At 43.6% G+C, this 21,784-nt stretch overlaps 2 protein-coding genes across 7 annotated transcripts; one reads left to right on the forward strand and one right to left on the reverse strand.

Annotated features, from left to right (window-relative positions):
- Positions 1–220: 220 nt before the first annotated feature.
- On the reverse strand, positions 221–20,908 carry dnajc17 (DnaJ (Hsp40) homolog, subfamily C, member 17). The gene is made up of 11 exons (XM_011616537.2): positions 20,714–20,908; positions 16,377–16,446; positions 15,121–15,179; positions 14,939–15,026; positions 14,575–14,648; positions 13,931–14,024; positions 13,352–13,401; positions 12,368–12,445; positions 10,934–11,014; positions 10,239–10,361; positions 221–430 (listed from the first exon to the last, which is right to left on the reverse strand). The coding sequence occupies exons 1-11, from the start codon at positions 20,792–20,794 to the stop codon at positions 308–310; spliced, it is 921 nt and encodes a 306-aa protein (XP_011614839.1). The 5' UTR covers positions 20,795–20,908; the 3' UTR covers positions 221–307.
- On the forward strand, positions 4,416–6,946 carry LOC105418134 (cdc42 effector protein 2). 6 transcript variants are annotated; one of them, XM_011616506.2, is made up of 2 exons: positions 4,416–5,194; positions 5,995–6,946. In XM_011616506.2, the coding sequence occupies exon 2, from the start codon at positions 6,106–6,108 to the stop codon at positions 6,655–6,657; it is 552 nt and encodes a 183-aa protein (XP_011614808.2). In that variant the 5' UTR covers positions 4,416–5,194; positions 5,995–6,105; the 3' UTR covers positions 6,658–6,946. The 6 variants fall into 6 exon arrangements, with proteins under 6 accessions (XP_011614808.2, XP_011614812.2, XP_011614816.2 ...); XM_011616510.2 differs by having other exon boundaries at positions 4,416–4,971; XM_011616514.2 differs by having other exon boundaries at positions 4,416–4,892.
- Positions 20,909–21,784: the final 876 nt, after the last annotated feature.

Here is a 21,784-nt window from a genome sequence, read left to right on the forward strand (position 1 = left end):
AGCTGGTTACAGCGATGAGGTAACGACTTGCGTGACATTTTCAGGCTGTTTCCAAACTCCTCAAACGAACCACCAGAGGTTTTCCAACGGTTTATTTCAATGAAATGTTGTAATCGCGGACGGAAGTGCCAACAGAGAGCAAGGCTGTCCAGGTGGCATTTAAAAAAACAAGACCAGTGACATTTATTTAACACTAATGCACACGGTTTCATCACAAACATTGTTCTTAGAAAGATTTATTTGACCACATTAGGATCGTATGTACAGACAATAAAAGAAACACTTTATGAAACTAAAGCCGAATACGCTACAACTCGGCGTCCTCTTCATCTTCTTTTTGCATTTGTTCTGTGAGCTTCTGTCTCTCAGCAGCCTGTCTCATCCTCATCAGCACCAGGGACTCGTAGTCTTTATCGTTTATCAGGGAGCCCTGCAGGAGGAAGGAAAACACAGACGCGTGGCATTAGGCAAGGAAAGATGGCTTTTTCTGGTATCCACACGGAGCCAAAGACAGAATTTGAATCAACAGGTTGAGGGAAGGAATGACAGCAGGGTCAGAGGAGACCGTGTCGAGAGCATCAACACTGGGTGATCGTGCATGAGACACGGTAATTCTGCTGCCTGCAGTTATTTAACCACGAAAAAAAAGAGCTGGAAGTAAGCCTGCAAATCATGTTCGTGCTTTCGTGTGTCTGTGTGTGATATTTGGAGAGGAGGGGGGTGAGCAGAAGGCTGCGCTGCACGCACGCACGAGATCTGATCACGATATGCCACAAGGAGGCCAGAGGACATCATAAATTATGCTGCAGCATGTGTGTGTAGATAACATGCATGTCTATCGAAACAGGGATCATTTGGAAGCCCGCGGGACTGCAGAGGTGTTATTTTATTACGGCAGCGAGTGGCAGGAGACACGGAGTGTGTGTGTGTGTGTGTGTGTGTGTGTGTGTGTGTGTGTGTGTGTGTGTTTGTTTGCGCTAAAGACTGGGAAAGAACGCCAGGAAGAAGAGAGGTAGCTTTATATCAATGTGCTCACCAAGCTGGGGGCATCTGGAACACATCACGGGGACTCCGACATCCATGTGCTGAGAGAATGAGGGCAAGAATGGAGAAAGAATAGAAAAGGGGGAAGGGGAAGTCCCCCCGCCCCCGCCCCCCAGCCCGCCACTCAGCCCGCCACTCAGCCCGTGGATTCAGGAAAGCTGCTATTATCATTCCAGCAAAGTGAGCTCAAGCCCTTGTCTGACACGTAACTCTGAAATATCACGCTAACGCCATTAGGTAAATAAACAAGTCTCGCATCTTCAACTTCAACAAACAAGGGCAAGTTGTTGTCACGCTGCCTTCCCTCAGCGGCCCCATCGCCACGCTGCCCTGCCCTCTACTGGACACGGCGGGAAATACACAGCCTCGCACACAGGCACGCTGACGTCAGCCTGTTCTGACCATTAACAGGTGCTTTATGAGCAATCTAAGGCAGCTTTAGGAAGTTTCCTTGCCTGGGGTGTAGGCCAGGTACCTGCTCTTCCGTATGCGTGCCTGCATCTTGCAATTAACAGCAGGGGGGCCCAAAGTTAGCAGGCAACCACAAAGCACAAGTCAGCCCCAAAACAATGCCGAGAGGGCATGAGGCCATTGCCGAGGTGAGGGGGGGTGTGGGCAGTAAAATGCAGACACACAAACAAGCTGATGACATCATGGCTGTTTCACCAAAGAGCCTGACCTGAGCCAGTCGTGACATCATGAATACCAGTACCAAGCTGACTCAGGGAGCGTAACACACACACACACACACACAGAGCGGGTGTGTCATGCAGAGCAGGTGGCCGCGGTTCCCAAGAAGCCCGTTGTTGAATCAGCTGCATGTTACCCCACTCTTTTATATGTTCTTGTGTAACTGGAGGGTGTGAGGTTGACGTTTCTACAACGATGTTCGACAACGAACGTTTCCAGCCGATGTCTCATTTACTCCACCTTAGCCATTAATTGTGTGTTTTGCATTTAGATGCAGATTCAGGGATGATCCTAAACAGATCAAAAGACGCTTTCATCATCATAAATACAGTGGCAATGTCCACTTTTGTTTCTGGTCCAAATGAAAAAATGTAATCAAGAAATCCTCCAAGATCATAACTGGAAATAACGTGTGTGTGTGTGTGTCTGTGTGTCTGTGTGTGTGTGTGTGTGTTCGAACACCGTCTCTAACTCAAATAAACCGGCCATGCAGCCGCAGTGCTGGAGGCCAACCCATAGCCAAGCTGGAATTCTTTGACAGACAAAACCTGACTATTATAAAAGGATGTGGAATACTCATCATTTATTATGACAGACATTAAACCAGAAAACCTGGTCAATTATACTGTTTTTGTTAGTGAACAGATATTACATTCTACTTCCTGTATTAAAGCCTGTACATTTACAACTACTGTAAACATCTGACTATTGCGTGTGACAAACAAGACCTTCTTTTACTTAAACTGAAAGAAAAAAAAGTGATTTTGTTGAATTAGAGAGTCTAGCTGCATAATGTAGAGCTGAAGACAAGCTAAGCCTGTTTTATGGAGACTGGGGGCACATTTAGAAGCAGAGAAAATGAAATAAACAGTGTAAAACAGAAATGGAGGCCTGAACTCTCGGTGCCCTGGTGTTTCTCTTTTTGATGAATGAGTCAAGAGAACCCAAGAAAAAGGGAGATGTTGAGGTTTGGCCTCACTAAAATCCAACAGAACAATGTTGGGGAGGCAAAATCACGTCTCGGCCTTCTGGGTAAGGCCCAGAGAACGTAGCATATTTCTCATTAAACCCCAGAACTGGCCGCAAGAACAAATAGAAAAAACACGCCACTTGAACTCGGGCATATAGGGATTCCTATATTAATATCCTTGTTCTTCTAATGTGTGTTTACCTTCATTCCCTGAGCTTCAGTGTAATTAAAATATTCCACACACACGATCTTATAATTACTGGTGATTCAGTGCCAGGAGGCACGGCCGAACATTTCCAGACGCTTAAAAACACACGTGCAGGAAAAACGGTGTTTTAACTACACATCTGTACATTAAATGCCAATTTTTAATGTAAACATTCCGTATGTTAAAGCAACAAGCCATTAAATGTGTATTTAATACTGTTTTCACATCCGTGACATAGCTGAACCAATGTCAGGAACCTCTAAAGTTTCATCATCGTACGCTCGCTATGTAAAACCGGACTTGCAGTCTTGACTAGTGACCGTTTTATTTCCTCAGATCTGCCAGGTTTCTGTTGGAGCGGCTTCAAAGGCCTAGCGAGGCGTCTCTTCAGAAACAAAGCCTGGCGACAGGAGTCAGCGTGGTGACAGACGTAAACACGGATCATCCCACCACAGAGGACAGGAGAGAGTAGCAGGCCCTGGAAATACTGTATGTCTGGTTTTATGGCCTTAAAATCACAGACCAGTTTTTATTGAACAGAACAAATCTGAGTGAAGGCTAATTTTTATTTAATTTTTATGACTCCCCTGAGTCGCTGACTTTAGATGTAAGAAAAGACAATATTCATGTTATCGGATGAACCAACAGCTTTAACTCATTCCAACTTTTTGACCCTCAGGTTGTCCTCTCGGCAGAGGCTGATCAACACCCCACAAAGCGAACCTGAGTTTAGGCTTCTAGAACCAGTCAAAGCAATATCTGGAAACAGTTTGATGCTGCAACAACACCACGCAGCATACTTTCATCCGACCACACCAGCCACTATGGTCGGGGAAAGGAAAGAAAGAGGCTTTTACGCAGCTTCAGCTGTGGCTGAAAGCATCGGTCCAGATGGGGAAGTGCACGGCGCGGCACGCTCGGCGGGACCACCGGTCTCGTGAGGTCAGGCCTGATTTCAGCAGATAACGCTCTGCCCGTCTACAGCGGCTCTGAGGACGTAGGAGGAAGCTCCACAGAAGAAATATAGCAAGTTACAACCCCCCCCCCCGTGCACTGTAAACATTCTAATATCATTTGTGTCAGTAACACAGTCTGGTCCCACTAATCACTTTCACTGTCGGGATGCAGAGCAAGAGGACACGCCGGGGTCACGCAGCTCACCTCTGTGACTCCGACCCGTGTGACTGAGCAGCAAACTAAACAGTTTAATTGCATCTATCATCTCAAGCGTTTTTATGAGGAAGCGTGCGCCAACGTTCAATGGCCGACCTCACCTGCAGCACCTGCGCTCTCATCGGAAAAAGGTCACTAATGGAAACGTTGCTTTTCAAACATCCAGAACGCTCAACATTCCAGTGGGAAAGACTGTTGCCGTGGGCGTGGCGAGTGGAACTGCTGCACGTTGACATGCGTGCCTGTACATGCATGTTTGGGTGCTACTTATTGTGATTTGGTGTGTTGATAGCATAGAGAACCTCCAGGCCTCCAGTCAGGCAGAAGAGCCGGTGGCAGTGGGCTGGACTCCGGATTTAGACAAACCGTCAGCGAGCAGGAACTCAGGAAGGCAGCAGAGCAGAGGGACAATGAGACAGAGATTAGAGATCAGTTAACCCCCACCTATGGGTGAGTGGCCTGTTTGTTCACCGTCTACAACTTCCTTTTTGACCCAATCGTGCAAACCTACGGAACGCGCGCCGTTTGCTCGTTATCACGCTAACGGCTACGCTCTTTTAAGGCCTTCCGAGCTGGGATGCGAGCTGTAATTTCTCACTCGGCGTGGCTATTCTGAGTATCGCGGGAATATATTTCACCAATCTGTGGGCACTGTGCGCTGCCAAACTAAGAGCGGGACAATCATCTGGAAATTAGTCTGAAGGAAGAGGAAAGCAAACGTATCTAAGAAAAAAGCTTCCTTCAAACTGAAGAAAAGGCTCCACCTGGTTGCTTTTGCACTCTGATCCCACCTTTCTTATCTCTCAGGTGAGGCATTTGAATAGCTCACCAGGGAAAACTTTACAAGAGGCTCACATGACAACAGTGAGGAGCAACAAATACTCAGGTACGAGATGCTTCCACGGGTGCGAAACTCTTTAAATAAAGAGGCTTTGCTTGCGTTACTGGTGGAAATACCTCGCCTGCTTCTGTGAGGGCAGAAAGGCTTAGACCAGGACAGGTCTCATCATGTCGAGGTAGGGACTGTCAGGGTGAGCGGGTTGGTACTGCCTCATTCCTCTGACAAAAGACGGGCGGGATTAGGATCCCACACAGGATCAGCAAGTCAGGTAAGAATCATTAATCTGAGCAGGACTGCAGGACCCAGCGGTCTGAGGGTAATCTTTGAAAGCTTGTTGTAATGAGCCTTTTTAAAGGTTCTTTACCCTGATGTTTTTCCTTAAATGTGATCTTGATGGTTTATCTCAAGACTCCTCCTTGGCCAAACTGACATGTTTGGAAAGGAATGCTCGTGGGCCTGCACGCTCCGGTCCCCCGCTGCTCCGAATGTGCCGGTAAAACCTTTACAGGCCAACAAAGGCTGTTAGCTGCAGTGAGTTACAAATTTACAGAGTGAGTGATTCAAGTCACGAACGCAGATCTCCTGCGAGGCGAGACTGAGCAGATTAACCGATAGAAGCGTTGATCAAAGGAGTTCTGTGTAGAACTGATTACAGGTAACGGGAAAAAAATGCTCGTTTCTGTTATAATTTCAAGCTGCCAACTTTAGTTTAAGTTTGTCAATGTGGCTGTTTGTGGTTGCTTTTGTGTTCGTGTCTAGCGTGGCGCGTTGATCACGGTATAGCATCGTTGAACTAAAGTGCACTGCTAATTTTATGTAACTAATCTATTTTTACGGACTTTACATGTTATTTCTGCACTAATCTAATGTGGCCAAGATTTCAGAGGTTTAACCCAAATTAATGAGTAAAAATAAATATAATTTGTTGTCATTTGCTGTATTTGCTGTAACCAAACACGAGATATTGGCTGAAGCTGTATGACTAAACACAGACCTAGAAACAATTAAATATTACTTGGTACCGGTATATTTATTAGCCTTAACCCTGTATCTTGTGCTTTGTTGCAGATGCCATGATGCATTTACACTTCGCTACATTCTGAGGAGTCCCAATCAAACGCTGAGCGATCAAACCACCAAGGAGCCGTCTAAACGTCCGTCTCCTCTAGACCTCTCGAGATGCCCCTCAGAACATCGCTGTACAGGCCCTCTGGTCGCTGGGCCAGCAGGCTCTCTAAACGCAAGGAGGTGCTCTCCGTCAACATGATCAGCCTGCCGCTGGCTGATTTCCGCCACCTTTCACATATCGGCAACGGCGCCCACATGGACAGCTTTGGTGACCTTTCCTTCTTAAAAATGGGCCACGGTCTGCTAAGGCAGAGCTCCCAGAGCGAGCAGAACATCTTCATGGCGTGCTCGCCACCACCCAAGCCCCCCCGACTGAAGTTGGACGAGGCTGACGGTTCGGAGAGCCCGGAGTGGCGTCTGAGCCACCAGCTCAACGCACCCCAGAAGAAAAAGAAATGCAGCTCCATGCCGCTTCTGGACACCGAGGATGGAGAGATGGACGAGGAGAAATGGTGCCAAAAAGAAAATAAGGATAAGACTTCTGTTTACAGCAGTGATAAAGGTGTGGGACCGGAGGAGGACAGTAGCTTTTCATTTAGCCTTGACCTGGGCCCTTCGATCCTGGAAGATGTTCTCCAGGTGATGGAGAAACTGCACAAATAGACAATTTGGGAAGGCTTTGAAAAACCAACGCAGGAAAGTTCAATCCAGCTGGAATAGTGTGGAGACATAATTTATACTAAGGGCAAACACTTTCTCATAAACCGGAGATTTCGCTTTAATGAAAAGTCTCTCAGAGGAAGAAGTCATTGGAATGAGTGCTGCAGAAAATCCTGTTATTTAACTTTTTCTTTTCAGAGTTCGCAGCAAATTTCTAGGTTTCTGGGGGACATTAGGTGAAAAGTAAACATTGTTAACCTTCACTTTAAAATTAAATATAGTATAAAGTTAATGTTTTCCATTCCCTTCAGTCCACTCGGAGGTTCCTGCCTGTTATTAATTGAACTCTGATGTCAAAGTCAGCGATTTGAGCGCGGACTTCCCTCCTTTTGCTACTTTAATTCTCAACCTCACATGGCACGACAGCGGCTTAAACTTTGTGTTTTGAAAAGCTGTGGCTGAATTCCAAGGTCATCGACTCGGGATGTCTTGGCTCACTGGAATGCTTGCCGGTACATTGTGTGTAGAGGGCAATTTATCCTCCGCACGCACCCTGAAGGCCCCACTCAAAGGTAGCCCAAGGTACCCCCCATCTTTCATTCCCAACAAGAGCAGTGAAAACAAACACACAGCTCTGCTTCCAATAAAAGCACGCCAGCAGTGGCGGGGCGGGCGGCAGGCCAGGCCAGGCCACAGGTCCAAGACCTCAGAAAACAAAATAAAACCAAAAAAGCAGCAAGAGCTGACTGTTTTCTTAGCTGCAAATCAAAATCTAATGCTCCGCCGTGTGGCACACGAGAGGGAAAGTGGTAGAGGGAAACACGATACTTCCACATACGCGGGGGGGTGTCGAGGGAATTGAACCAGACTTCCATTACAGCAGCAAAAGTCTTGATGAGGGTTTAAACACTACCTTCTGACAAAACACCCCCCCCATCAAATCCAACAAGATTCACACATACACTGACAGTAAAGCAGAGCACGCGTGGGTGTGCTTGTACGTGCTGGGGTGAAAGTCGGAGTCAGCTCAGTCTGGGCCTCAGCTGGGGGCAACCAGGAAAGGCTACATTTAGACTTCCATGTGGTTGCAAACAAAAACATTTGTGGGCAGGCCTGCCGTGCCTATCTGTCCCGGTTCTCCCCACCGCTGTCTGTTGGGTAACATAACAACACATTCGCAATCTTTTTTCTTTTATTTTTTTGCATTGACTTTTGCATTCCCTCGTTCTGCATGTTGGTAAAGATAAATATCTTTTAAATGCCAGACTGGCAGTTTTGTTCATAAATCCCGCTCATGTCGGGGCTTTTTTTATGAGCTCATTTTAGAGTGTTTATATAAAATGATGGATAGACATTTATTTGGAAGCAGCAGCAGCTACTTATAGGCCTGTCTCACAATAACAAAAACCACTTTCTATTTGGAAGGACAGATGTGCATAACTAGATCGGTGGGGTCATTTCAGAATAACAGCACATCATTTAGATACAAATGATGCACTGCAGCCAATCTAAATTTAAAGCAGTTGCAGAGCTAAGAACAACTTAGAAAGAGGTGATACTCAGAGACTAATCAAGCTGTGGTTGTCAGTGCTTTCTACTGGTTTGTCAAGGCACCGATGTCAAAATAAGATGAATATGTGGTTGCACCATGGGCTCTGGTGGCCGACTACTTAGCTCACTCATTAATAAAACATTTACAAAAGAAACAAGTAAACATATATTATCTCAATCACAGTATGAAAATCAAAAAGTCAACCATAATAACAAATAACAAATGTTATAGCCTCTATTTGTCTATGATTCACACATGTTAGTGTATTTTATATTCATCTTGGAAAAGCCTCTCTGCAGATGGAGAAGTGCGAAGATGATGTGAGAGGAGTCCATAATTGAAGACAAACTATCTTGTCTTTGTCAGCCAGATGGGCTGCAATGTGTAACAAATTATCGCTGTCTAAATATCCTACTAAATACCCAGAAAAACTGTCATCTCGTTGGAAAGTGAATCTTTGGACTAATTTGTTTTGTCAGATACTAACTGAGAACTGAAAACATATATGGTGAATACACAGGCTCCTCTACAGAAATCGCTTCCCTAGGCACAACTTCTGAGGCCATCAAATTGTTCCCCTGCGATGGCATAAAGGGAAACCGACAGTTTCTGGCTGTAGCACGTCAAAACACATTATATTCAAGTGGTGGAAGTGTTTCATGAAGTGGCAAAGGAGGTGATCGAGGAACAATATGGACTAATGCTGAAGCCAACTCAGAGTCAGACTCCACAACCTCGCTCATTCATCAGGCTCTCAACATCTAAGCATGTCCTGTAGAGCAGCTTTGCTAATTTCACGCCAGCAAAAATAAAACAAACAGGATCCAAATGACAGAATATGACAAACGTCAGTGGGGGTTGAGCTGAACTCTTCGGGTCAACGACAGCTGACTGACGTACGTGCTTCCATCTATATAAACTGTTATGATTTCTGACGCTTATTTGACAATTCCTGTTAAATTCTCTCATATCCAAACACGGTTTTGTCAAACTGAACTTCACAAGAGCTGTCAGTGCTGCGTAAAAATCATTTGCCTGCTTTCTGTCATCACCGGGTTTATTTTTTTGGATGTCTCTCGGATGTGGGGGCCGATGCACTGTTTGCCCTTCACATTGAATCCAGACAGAGGAGCTGGAATGTGAAGGCTGAAATCATATGTCCGAGTCCAAAGTCCCTGCGGAGAAACTCTCAGAGCATAATATTTGGCTTGATGAGGTTATAAAAAGTGCGTCCTAACCCAAGATTCTTCAGTGTGATTGCAGCTGGATGCTGTGAGGGAGTAATGGTGGGATGGCCAATAGGAAAGGAACATGAATATTAGATCTAAGATACACTCGGACAATTCTCTCGCTTCTGATTACCTCTGTCCCCCCATTTCCAATACCCCCCCATGTCCCCTGACCCAAGGCCAGATGTGGAGCACGTATAGCAATAAGGGTTGTACCAGGATGTCAATAGAGGCCTGTTTTAGTGAATATTGTAGCTGGTGGGTAATGAAAGACAAAATACATATCTATAGGATTATATGCATTCTCGAAGGTTTAAAAAAAAAACATGAAGAATTGAATTTGGATACGTGTAAGACAGAGCAGGTTAGCATAATAACATTTGAAAAGATTAGTACACTACAGTCCTGCTGTGAAGGAGCTCGCATGCTAGCCTTGTCTAAAACACCGAGGGGGTTTAGGGAGTGACGTGAAGTTGAGCCTCGGGAAACATATCCCTGGATGAAGAGGGTCGACTCACAGGCAAAGATAATAATGGAGGATAAATAAAATGGACACTGAGGAAAAATACATGACTTCATATGAACTAAATGAAAGGAACCAACAAGAATCACTGACAATTCCTAGCGGACATAACAAAAATGTAACTGTTCTTGAAGGGCGAAAGAGCTGCCTGCAAATTTAGGCCCGATGGGGGGGTGTGAGGTGAAGTTTAGAAGGGTTTACATACATTTTTGTGAGAGCGATTATTATTTGTGTTGCAACGGGAGGAATTGCGAGAGTACAATCTGGGGTTTGCTCATACCTCACGATCAGACTGGAACTGGCCTGGCTGAGCTTGTGACGAAGTAGCTTCAGGCTTCCCGTCCTGCCACGAAATCTTCAATGGATTTTCACTCAGCCCTCTTTCATAATTCACTGCCATCTCCTAAAAACACACACACAGCAAAAAAAAACCATCAATGCTGAGACCAGAGTAGCAAAGTCTCCAAAACCATTCTGCACATTTCCAGCCTGGGAAATCGGACTGCTGGTGCAACAAATCTACACAAAACACATGCAGACGGGAACAAAGACAAAGACAGATTGTGACGGAGCCAACTCCTGGAGCAAGACTGGAGAAAGGGAAGTGGACTGTAGACCGGCAGACCTGTTTTCTGAAGGGAAACCAAATGTCGGGGTGAGGAAGTCACAATAATAAAGTATAGCTTCACAATTACGGGCCTGAGGGTGCAGACATTGTGGAACAATGAAGCGGATTATATGCTTCGATCCACTGATCCCCGCCAGAACAGCGGCTGCTACATCACAGCAAACATTAACCTGGGCCACAGCAACTGTCCCAGGGCTGTAATGTCTACGACGGGTGTCAGCAGGTGAGGCTTTGAGGCCAATGAATGATAAACAGATGAGCAGTAAATCTTAAAAACTGCTGGGGGAAGGGTTTTCATTGTTGTAGACAGAACCAGGACACCAATGGGGGGAGTGTTAGATACTTACAGCTGCTTTCACAGTTGCAAATTCAACTATAGCAAGTCCTTTCTTCTTGGTTGATACGAGCACGGTCAAAACATCCCCATACTAAAGGTAGAAAAGAAAAGAAAAGAACAGTCACCAAATGGAAATGGAGAGGCAGAATATGTTACTTCCCATCTTCCAATTCATGCAAATACAGAATGGGGAGAGAGGAAAATCATTGGTTGCTTTATCAGATTTCTGGAGCAAAAACAAAAGATTCAATATATTTGTGCTTATCTGGGTGACAGCTAATGAGTAACACTGCAACACAGATCCAAGTCAGTTTATGTAACTTCTCTGGGAACAAACCAGTAATGGATTGTAGTTCAGCGCAGCAAAAAAGTTTTGGAAGCTGAAAACTGAACTGGCTGTAGGTCTGATTTCTAACTCTGCCACATATTAGAACAGGGACCAAAAATGGGAGCATGCTGGAAATGCTCCATCAGAGGAGCGCAGCTATTCTCTACTTTATCAAGCATTAGCAGAACATGTTTGTACAACCAAAACCAATAATCCCAGTAACTGAATCAGCAGCTTGGTTGAGGAATAAAAGAGAGGTGCCTTGTCTGTGTAAATGTAATTTTCTGGGAAAGTCCAAGAATTCTAATGTTTCATCAGGACCCACGAGAACAAGCCAACAGTGACAAATGAGAGTCTCGGTGGGCCTCTGTTTCATAAAATATAAATATCTCAAGTTAACATATTTTCCCTTTAAAAGTAGATGTATTATTTTAAGCAGCCAAAGTACACAAGTTTGCACACGTACGCAGAAGTATGCGTGCACTGTGCAAGCGTTCCCAGACACAGTGGCTCATCCCACTAGCAACTGCAAGCCATCATAAACATTTTTTTTCCTGAAAATGTATTCTCTTTGTAAAAAGAACATGTTATTTCCCCACTCTGTTGTGACACAGCTCTCCTGCCTGGGAGAGCGTGGACCACATTCGTGCGGAGCAGAAATTCAAACGCCTTCTTTGCACAGTTTGGCATCAACAACACTTGACCTGTCTTCATTTGTGGCCAACCCCCGTCCCATCAGAAAGCCCTCACAACAGCCCATAGTGGAAGTGGGTTGCATGAGAAGAGCACATTTCCTAGTCTCTCCCCCAGCGTTGCTTAATCACCTGGTTAAAGGGGCACACACAATGGCGTGCGTGGCTTTAAATGGGCACTACATCATTGCCCTCAGCACTTTCACTGCAACAAAACTTAATAGGCCACATTTAAAGGGAAGAATATAGTGCTGATGTCATGCCAGGGCTGAACTGGTTCATACAGAGCTCTGTTTTTGGACATGGAGCTAAATGAGCTCAACACCAGATCACAATGTCCCGTGTAACGTTCCTTTTACACCAAAATGTGTCACAATGTAAAGTGTGATTAGAACACAGACCCCCACCTACGTATTTTATTTACCTTTTGCAGAAGTTTGAGAAGAACGTCCTGAGAATAGCCTCCATTTGTCTCACTGTCTTTTTTACATTTCCACTTCAACTGGAATGGAAAAAGACAGAGAAGCATAAGAGCAATTTATTCACAGTGGCGTTTAAAAGCTTTAAGAGCGAGTGCGTGATAAAGTCTAATCAGGGGAGCAGAACCACAAACAAGCATGAAAGACACGCTTGGCCCTGATAACACAGTTTCAAATAAACATCAGGCTAGACTGAAGCTACAGGAGAAATTAGATTGTTAAGCTCTTGGATCATCAGCATGGAAACCACCTGTGAGACAGGAAGTCCATTTGAAGAGGGCTTAAAGCTGTGAAACTTTAAAAAGATGTAACTGCTAGGGTGGAAATATAACAGCTAAAATTCAACATTACATGACGCTAATGCTGCCTTTAGCCTGAATGAATAAATAACCATATATGCTTCGAATAATTTTTATATAGCCTGTAACACAATAGCGTAATGTCCTCGTTCTTGACCCCCAAGATGGTGCGAGCCTTACAGCTGCCGTTTGTTTTGCTAGTTGATCACATAATTGCTGGGGAATACACTGCTGCACTAGATGGCTATCGCATTTTTAAAAGCAGATTTAATGTCTAAGTGCATTAGCTAACATCCCCAGAGTCTGGTAATATGTGCATGCTAGTCTGTTTCCAGGAGGAAATACAATAAGGCCTCTTTTGGCATAGTATCAGGTCTCTTGATGATGTTGGGCCTCCTCTGTAGGAATGGGCGTTAGATCAGGCTTGCACTTAATGGTGAGACAACGTATGCAGTCTACAAATAATGAACTACAAATGTCCAAAGCTCTATCCTTATCCCCATGAGGTTCTGCACTTGCACTCTAGTGGAGCAGTTTCTGCCAAATCTGACTGTATTATTTTTCTGGAATAATCACCCTGATCCCTTCTCCCAGTCTGAAAACCAACGTGAAAATAGCTAAAACCCTTACCTTTAATACAGGGGTCACATTACCCCTGGAATTTCTATCTGCTCCTGGGGCTGAAGGGGATAAAATTGGAGAGGAAAAAGTTCAGTAAAAAGTGGAGTTTTGTTGAGGCATGACTCCTGACATGTAACACCTCACAGCAACTTGAAAAGAGATATTTTACACGTACTAAATGATCATACGGCAAATATGTAGGTCTTCTGGCATTCTTTGAGAAGAAACAGACTGAGCTGGTTTCAGAAAGACTGCACGCAAGTGGAAGAGACTGAAATTGCCAAATTACCATAAAGAATAATTATCCTGGCACAAAAATGTAGCTTTTGGGGCCAAATATGCCTCTATACTTTTATTTCACAACACAGAAATAGCTCTTAGAGGCTAAAAGTCTAGTTTAACACATTGGTTTTTTACCGAATAACTAAAATTATGGGGTAAATATTCAATGAAATCTCAACTTGCTCCACTGGAGGCAAGTTCTGTCCTCAGCTGAAGCTTTCAGGACGCTTTTCACTGCAGAACGAGTTTTAGGACGAGGACAAACTGGACGAAGCTAAATCTTGGACACATCTCTCCCAGTCTAACCTTTAGCCTGCTTCTGTGCTTCTCTCCATCGCTCCGTTTGCTTTCTGTTATGCTCCTCAACCATCATGCGTCCTTCCTCTCTCAAACGGGCAATCTGGTGAAAACAGACACAAAACATGTAAAAATGTCTGCAGGCAGAGATGTTAATGTGTTTAGTCCCTGTGAATCATGATTACATTCAACCACCTCTTCACTAAAGCCAGGAATACTTCAACAAAACATTTTAAAGAGCGCCACCTACTGGTCACGACATAATTCTCTCCCCCAACATAGAGCCATAAATTCACATCCATCGAGAACACATGTTGTGACTCAACACAGGAGCATGCACGCTATTTTTATTCATTGCGGGTTTCTGAACACAGTGCACCGAGTCATGCGACATCACCTAATGGTTTACTGATAATTACACAATGTCAGCTTGAGATGATATAGATGGTGATTGTGACCCGAGTCTTTGGAAAATTTGATGAACTAGAACACCTGGATGAACTTCAGCTCCCCGGATGCTTGTTTCCAGCAGACAGCTGGCTTGGCCCGTGTTATGTGGTGAAACTCTTACTGTTTTGTTGTATTTAAATCTTCTCCAAACACCATATTTATCAGTGCTTTGTTAGTACCATCTCATATATGGATCATCTTACCTCTTGCTCACGCAATGTGGCCTGAAGCTCTTCCTGGCGCTGAGCTTCAGCTTGTCTCTCTCTGGCCTCCAAATCTGTCAAAGCAGAGGATGCAAACACACAAGTGCGTTATTCACACTTTACTATTTTTAGCAACATTGCATACAATAACTTACTCTTTTTAGACACTATTAAAAGTTTTAATTTGTAGGGAATTTGTGTTGTGACATGTAATTGTAGCTGAAACACTAATTAGAGAGTTCATTAGATTTAGTCAAGGGGGGGGGGGATCTTTATATTTAATTGTTTCCAGACTTAAAAGGAACAAATATTTCACATGAATTAATAAAATGATGAATGAATCAACGCCGCAGCAACAACTCACCCTTTTTGAACTTTTTCCTCTTGTCATCAAGTTCCCTGTCTCTTTCTTCTGCTCGTTTCTTAGCAGCACAGGTCTTGTCGTAAGCAGCCTGAAAATCATTGCGGGATATGAGGATGACATGTACATGTAGGTGTTTGAATCTGCTCACATGCATACGAGATCAAATCCTGTCTTGGTTTCACCTTGGCAGCTGCATCTGTCAGCACATCCAGAGCCTGGGACAACTGATGGAAGAGCTCCGCTAGGAGACGGGAGAAAGAGGAAGGAAGACTGAATATTTGTGATCATTAAGAGAATCATGATGAGTTTATGCTGAGTTGATGCTTTAAACCTCAAAATTCAAAAAGAACTTGTTTATTCAAAGTTATGGCGAGACCAAAATGTCTCAATGGACCCCCTTCCACAGCACACACACACACACACACACACACCAGCCCCTGCACCTATCATATATTAGAAGCTGCAATCACCAATAAAATGCCAGGATGCCCCCTCCCTAAATGTCATCGGAGGCACACAAATGTACAAGGCAATCCCATAATCCCTCTCTGTAACGCACAGTCGCCACACTACTGCAGCTCCGAGCCTGTTTTAATCATTCAATTACAGGAGGCCTGACGGACTGATACTGTTACTCCCTGTGGTCGACTGGCAGCAAACACTAACAGAAGGCTCTGGGGATGAGCTGCCAGCACAGAGGGTCAAGTTACCCACACTCAAATCATGGCCTGGAATTAAACCTGACTGGGAGAACACTACCATCCCCGCTAGGCAGCTCAGAGTGTCACAATATGGAAGATTACTGGGAAAGACTGTGTATTGCGTGCGTGTCTTCAGCAAGTGAAAACACCATGACCTCCAAATCACCTCTAACATTCACGCAACCTCTCCCCATGGGACAAAAAGTCCCAGAACCTGCTCCACTCCCGTGCAATAGAAACCCTGTGCAGGTTCAAGTGTTGAGGCCCTCTAAACCACTTATTTTCTATTTCTGGGAATCTGGCCTCGTGCATGCACACACATACACCCACAAACAATTTTCCTTTTTTGCCTTAACATAATCAGAAATCCAGCAATCACAGAAATTTAAACTTCATATGCTTTGTGAGCGGTCCTTCATCCAAAGTGATCCTCTTCCAACCAAGAGCTATGTTCATATCTCGGGCCTGATTGTTGGCAGGCTGGTTGGCAAAAGCAGGGGGAGGAGGGACAGGTTGCCAAAACATGTGGTGATGTTCTGTTGGTGAAGGGTTGCCTGACAACAAAGACTTCCTAAAAAGCAGTGCAGGTATAAATGTGAGGTCTGAATCTGTTATTTCTGATTTCAGAAGCAATCGGTGGCTGTTCTTGAGCTGAGGATCAATAATTCTCTGTATGCGAGGATTCTTTGAGCGACACTGGGGAGAAAATAAAAATAAAACCCTGACAAACAGTTTACCTGCTTTTGGGTTGTCTGGATTTTTATCCGGGTGGCATTCCAGAGCTTTCTGCCGATACGCCTTCTTGATCTGCAACAAATACAAGGGAATGCAATTAGTTATGTAAGTGAAAAACAGAGAAAGTCACAATCTGAGATGTCGCCCTGTCTTGTCCTGACCCACTTTTTTCCTCCCTCTATTTTGTACATTGAGAGAAAGAATATAAAAGGTCCAGATCCATCAGCAGAACTTTCAGCAGCAAAACAATCACTTAATTCAGGCCTCCATCTGTTCGACACAGCGTAACTGGTGAGACCCGTTTTTAAAAATCCTGCAAGAATAGAAGCGAGGCTGCCATCAGTAATACTGCCAAAAGATGATATTTCAGACATGTTTGCTATTGAAGGGTGAAAAATGAGCCACTTTTGCTCGATCTTTTAAGGGGCCTCATGTCAGGACATGAAAAGAGCTCTGGTTTAAAAGCAAAAAAAAAACACCTCAAGATCATCAATACTTCTAATGAAATGCATCTTTAGATGTTCCGATGCCTGCCGAGGTGCCCAGACATAAAAAAACCAAAAAGCTGCTGCATTCAAGGAGCAGTCATGAACCGTGAAAGCCACCATGGAACATGTTCTGCATGGAACTGAAAATCAAGCGCTGCTCCCTGGACCGATACCGGAGCAGATCCGTGCTGGTGTCTAACCGCCACGGCACTCGCTGCACCGCACGGCGAATGACTCGCTGGAGAGCTCCCAACCGTTCTGATATCGGCTGCCAGTTTTCAAGGCAAATGCGGCCTAAGATTTAGAGTCATATTAATTTCATCTTTATTCAAATTGGAAGAAAAATAAAAGAGACAAAACACGACCATTGTTCATGACGATCTACGGAGGGAGCCATTAATATCTTAGGCTGTCATCCAAAACGTTTGGGAAGCAAAGTGGAAAAGAGGAATAATACATTAGGGTGTTTGTAATGTCATATGAGGCTTTAGTTGAAGTTGATTTTTTAACTCTGGGTCACTGCCTGTGTGCTAACCAATCACTGGTCCTCCTGGAGGAACAGCTCATGACAAGGTGGTTTTCATTAGATCTCCGTTCCTCTGCAGAAAGAAGAGAAGCAGGAAACATTTCAGGGGGGAGACCAGAAGGGGCTGCAGCAGCATTCTGCACGTACGCATTGCATGCTAAAGATCTGGCACACATCCTGACTTTATGGCTGGCTCTCTCACACGCACGCACAGTCTCACCTCTCTTAATCAAGGATGCTAACGTTCTGCACACACGCAGTCTGCCTGAGAAGACCACAGGATTTAACAGCCCCTTTCTTTTCCTTCACAGAAAGGTTGCGCTGGATGCTTCGTCCCCGGTGGGTTGTTTTGCACAAGCTCTCCGTGCGCCTGCCAAACAATACATGGCTGACTTTACGGGGGAAAACAGAAAACTCTGAGGGAACTGATTACAGCAGTGTAATCCATCAGTGTCCCGGCCATTTAAACAGCAACACCAATGAGCCCAACAGTCAACTGAGTCACATTCTGCTGCGTTCCCAATGTTCAAATTTAAAGCCAAAGCAAGGATCACGCCTCCAGCGAGCCCTCTGGAAGTCAGATAAGTTCTAAATGTCCAAATTTATTTCCAACATCCCTTGGCCAACATTGGCTTTATTTTAAATTTAATTAAACAGTTAAATAAAGGCTAATTCCTCCATCACGTTTGGCTCACTATATTCACTCGGCTCGTTTGTCTAAAAGGATTTATGCATAAGAAGATTCAACATGCCAAATGTCAAATTTATCACAATATATCAGTCAAGTGAAGTAAATGTTTGAGTGTAAAGGATTTTTTAATAAAAGGGGTTTTTGGTTTGTTTAAAAAGGCCAGACTAATTAAATTGATATCAGAATACACTGGGCTGAAAGACAGTTCAGCTATGATGATTTAAGAGCTGGAATCGTTGGTCACAGTTGCTCTGAAGACAATGTTCCTCATCACCTGCAGTCCCCTCATGGCTGAACCATGTGTCCATGTCATGAAGATGTTTGAGTAGTACAACATGGCATCACTGATGCAGCTCTGGTTGTATCAGGACCCAGGCTGCACCTCATTATCGAACTACAGTAAATGACTTTAGTTAATACAGTTAATTATCCCAAACTTTCAGGTCATATTCTCTCTGAATGCTGATCTTCTCATTTCTCATGGTTACTCATTCTGTAACCTCCCCCCAGTGACTGCATGTGTACAATTCTTCTGTGTAATAAAAAAGAAAAACAGTCCTGAGAACAGTAGTTCCCCCATTGTGAGATTAATAAAAGATGGCTTCTTGTAATTCTGAGAAGTTTGGTACCAAATGTGCGTGCAAATCTTGTTTTATCATGAAATCAACATATAAGCCAGGTTGTCTTTAAAGGTCATCCACGCAGCGAGGCATCCTTTCATCCACAGTTAACAATGACTGGTATCATTTAAGATTTAAGATTTAAGAGTACTTTATTGATCCCTTTAGGGGGTGTCCATCAGGGAAAATCTGCACTGGAAATCTGCACCAACACTGGGAAAAGAAAGCTATTGTGACAGTATAATAATAATATTATAATCGTCAGCATCATCAGTCTATAGAAATAGAAGTTGTAAAGCTAATATCGCTCCTTTAAACCAGCCCCACTGACCTCTCCATGCCACAGTCGTAACTGCAGGCCCACATCTCGTCCTCATTATACCAATCTTCGGTGGCAATTACAGCTGACAAAGTGGCCCCGGTGCAGCCGCGACACAGAGCGGATATAGCCTGTGAAGCCTGTGAGACTGATTAGCTGATATGGTAACGGTCCATCCTCCTTAATTACAACATCGTTTTTCTTTATGGGACCTTATCAGCTGGACAACAAGCAGCACAGGGGCAGAAAAGGACCGAAACAATAATACAATGGAAATGAGATTTAGCGCCTGTGTGGGATTCAAATAGCACTGTTTTAATGTGTATTTGGTGGTAGAATGACACTTGAACAATAACAAGGCAACTGCTAATGTTTACACGTGAATGCTCTTTAAATGGTAAGCGTTTAGCTTACCCCCCCCCCCCCCTTTGGCAGGACAAGGATAACTGGCAAACATAAATTAAATCACAGCCCATGTGGCGTCAAATTCAACACAAGGTCAACAGCTTATTAATTTCATCAGAAAGAAATAATAAAGAGAAGAGGCAGGCAGATGCATAGCTTAAATCCCTTCTGTCAATTGACTTTATGCATTGACATTAAAAGCTACAGACAACCTCTCATAAACAGTCACTATTATGAGCTTCTTTTCCTCAACTAATCGAGCCCAGAGCCAAACAGGAGTGATAAATAATCAATGCCACGGCATCTGTCTCCACAAACTTAATTGTTGGCCCTCAGTGCACTAAACACGAAAGACATTCCAACATTTATCTCCCTAAACCATCAACAGCCCTCAAAAAACAAGTCATATTGGAGCTGCCTTCTTCACAACTTACAACCACTAAATTCCTCTTAGACAATGCTCTGTGGATCACAAGCTTTGAAATCAAATGAAGGAATTCAAGGCCGTCCATAGCTGGATTCCAGATGCTAGACAAAGCAAAACAGGTTATTATGATATATGGATAGCATAATTAAATACTGCGGAGAAGAACATTTAAGGGGCATTGGAAGTGCTCAAACCACATATTCTGAATCCATGATACTAAAGTAAATATGGTTTCCTTCTATCTGCAGTCATACAGAGCTACTCTAATATATTATCTTTGTGAATAGGATGTAGCAGAACACTGCTGTTTGAGCCTTCTGTAGACAGCGCCTCCTCAAAAGACAAAACTGTCAATCTACAAATTAACTATCACATAAACTGTCAGATTTATCAATAGTGTTTGTGGTCATCTATTATGAACAAGCATGAATTATTCTATATGGTTAACTTCATCCATGGACAGGAACACCTTGGCATAACTTGTGCAGCTAGCTGGTGCAACGTCTCCGCTCAGTGGCGCTTTTGCTGTATCACACTTTAAAATGACGCCGTTTGCGAGTCTTTTATCACCTATATAGGCGAAAAGAACCTAACATTTCATTCCAAATACTATTTTGCCTTTACATTAGACAACAGAAAATACTTTTACATATCATAGGCATGAAGAAATCCCACAGGATTCAAACAAGCTGCCATAACATTCCATACACAAACAAAAGCGTCGTACACTACTTTTTATTTCACTTTTTTCCCAACTTTCCTTTTATATTCAGTTACTAATATGGTATTACATTACATTAAATACATTTAGAAGCTTTCTTGGTCAGCCCTGACCAGCTGTATAGCAAGTCAAATTTACCTACCTCTTTCGGTGTAGCGGTGCTTTCTATACCTAATAAACCATAAATGTCCATCTTTAGGATATCCTTAGCTTTCAAGGACATTTCTGCGACGGTAGTTTATAGGAAAAGCACAAGAAAAGAGAAGATTTAAAGGACGTCTATATAAAACGTTTCTGTCAACATAGGCAGCAGGAATATGACGTCATCATACTGGCAACTTGGATGCGCAATGTCATTTGGGAAATGTAGTTTTTTCATTGTCGACGCATTTTGACGGTATTTCAATCGGCAATAAACTGAATAACATTTAATCAGCACATATTTTGAGTACACATTGTAAAACCGCGTACATTTCTGCAATACAATATAAAAACATTTTTAAAATGTCCATATGCACAGAGTAACAGTAATGCAATGTTGCATAGAATGAAAGTAAAAATACACATACATACACACACACAGAGATGTAATTGACATGTATATTTGACATGTATACAATAAGCTTTGGCACAAATGAAGTAAAAACATTTCTTTCAGTTGAGTATCATTCACAGTCTTCAGTCAGGCTTGTACCCATAGTTCTGTTTCCCTAAAACCCTAAAATGCATCTACTTTTGCCCTCACTCCCATTTACAACTGAGCAGTTCTGTATGTTTCCTTGGAACTATCATGTAAAAAGGCAGCACAAATCCATTTAAAAATACACCCTATGGCAATAAAGAAAGTCGGACCTACGGTTGTTAAGTATCCATATTGAGTTTCATAATTGACCCTGCTGAACAAGTTCAGCCTAGTCTACTGTACATATACCTGTTTACTCAGTAGCTGTTGCTGCTCACTGTAAAACAAAAAAGTATGTGGAACCATTATAGTCAGTGGGAAAGGTTCAGCCTTTGGTGGCTGCCTATAGAGTGGTGGCTGAGAAGCCACTTGTATTGTTTAGTGTTGAAATTTGAGTAACGATGCTGCAGATTTCATCGTCGTGCTCCCAGCTGAAACCCCAGTTTCCAGCATATTAACAAAGCCATGCTAACACTATGGCATTAGGAGCCACTCAATAGAGGTATAGTTCAGCCAGAACTTGAAACTTAA

This window comes from Takifugu rubripes, chromosome 2 (genome assembly GCF_901000725.2).
Source record: "Takifugu rubripes chromosome 2, fTakRub1.2, whole genome shotgun sequence".
In the NCBI taxonomy this organism is placed as follows: Eukaryota; Metazoa; Chordata; class Actinopteri; order Tetraodontiformes; family Tetraodontidae; genus Takifugu; species Takifugu rubripes.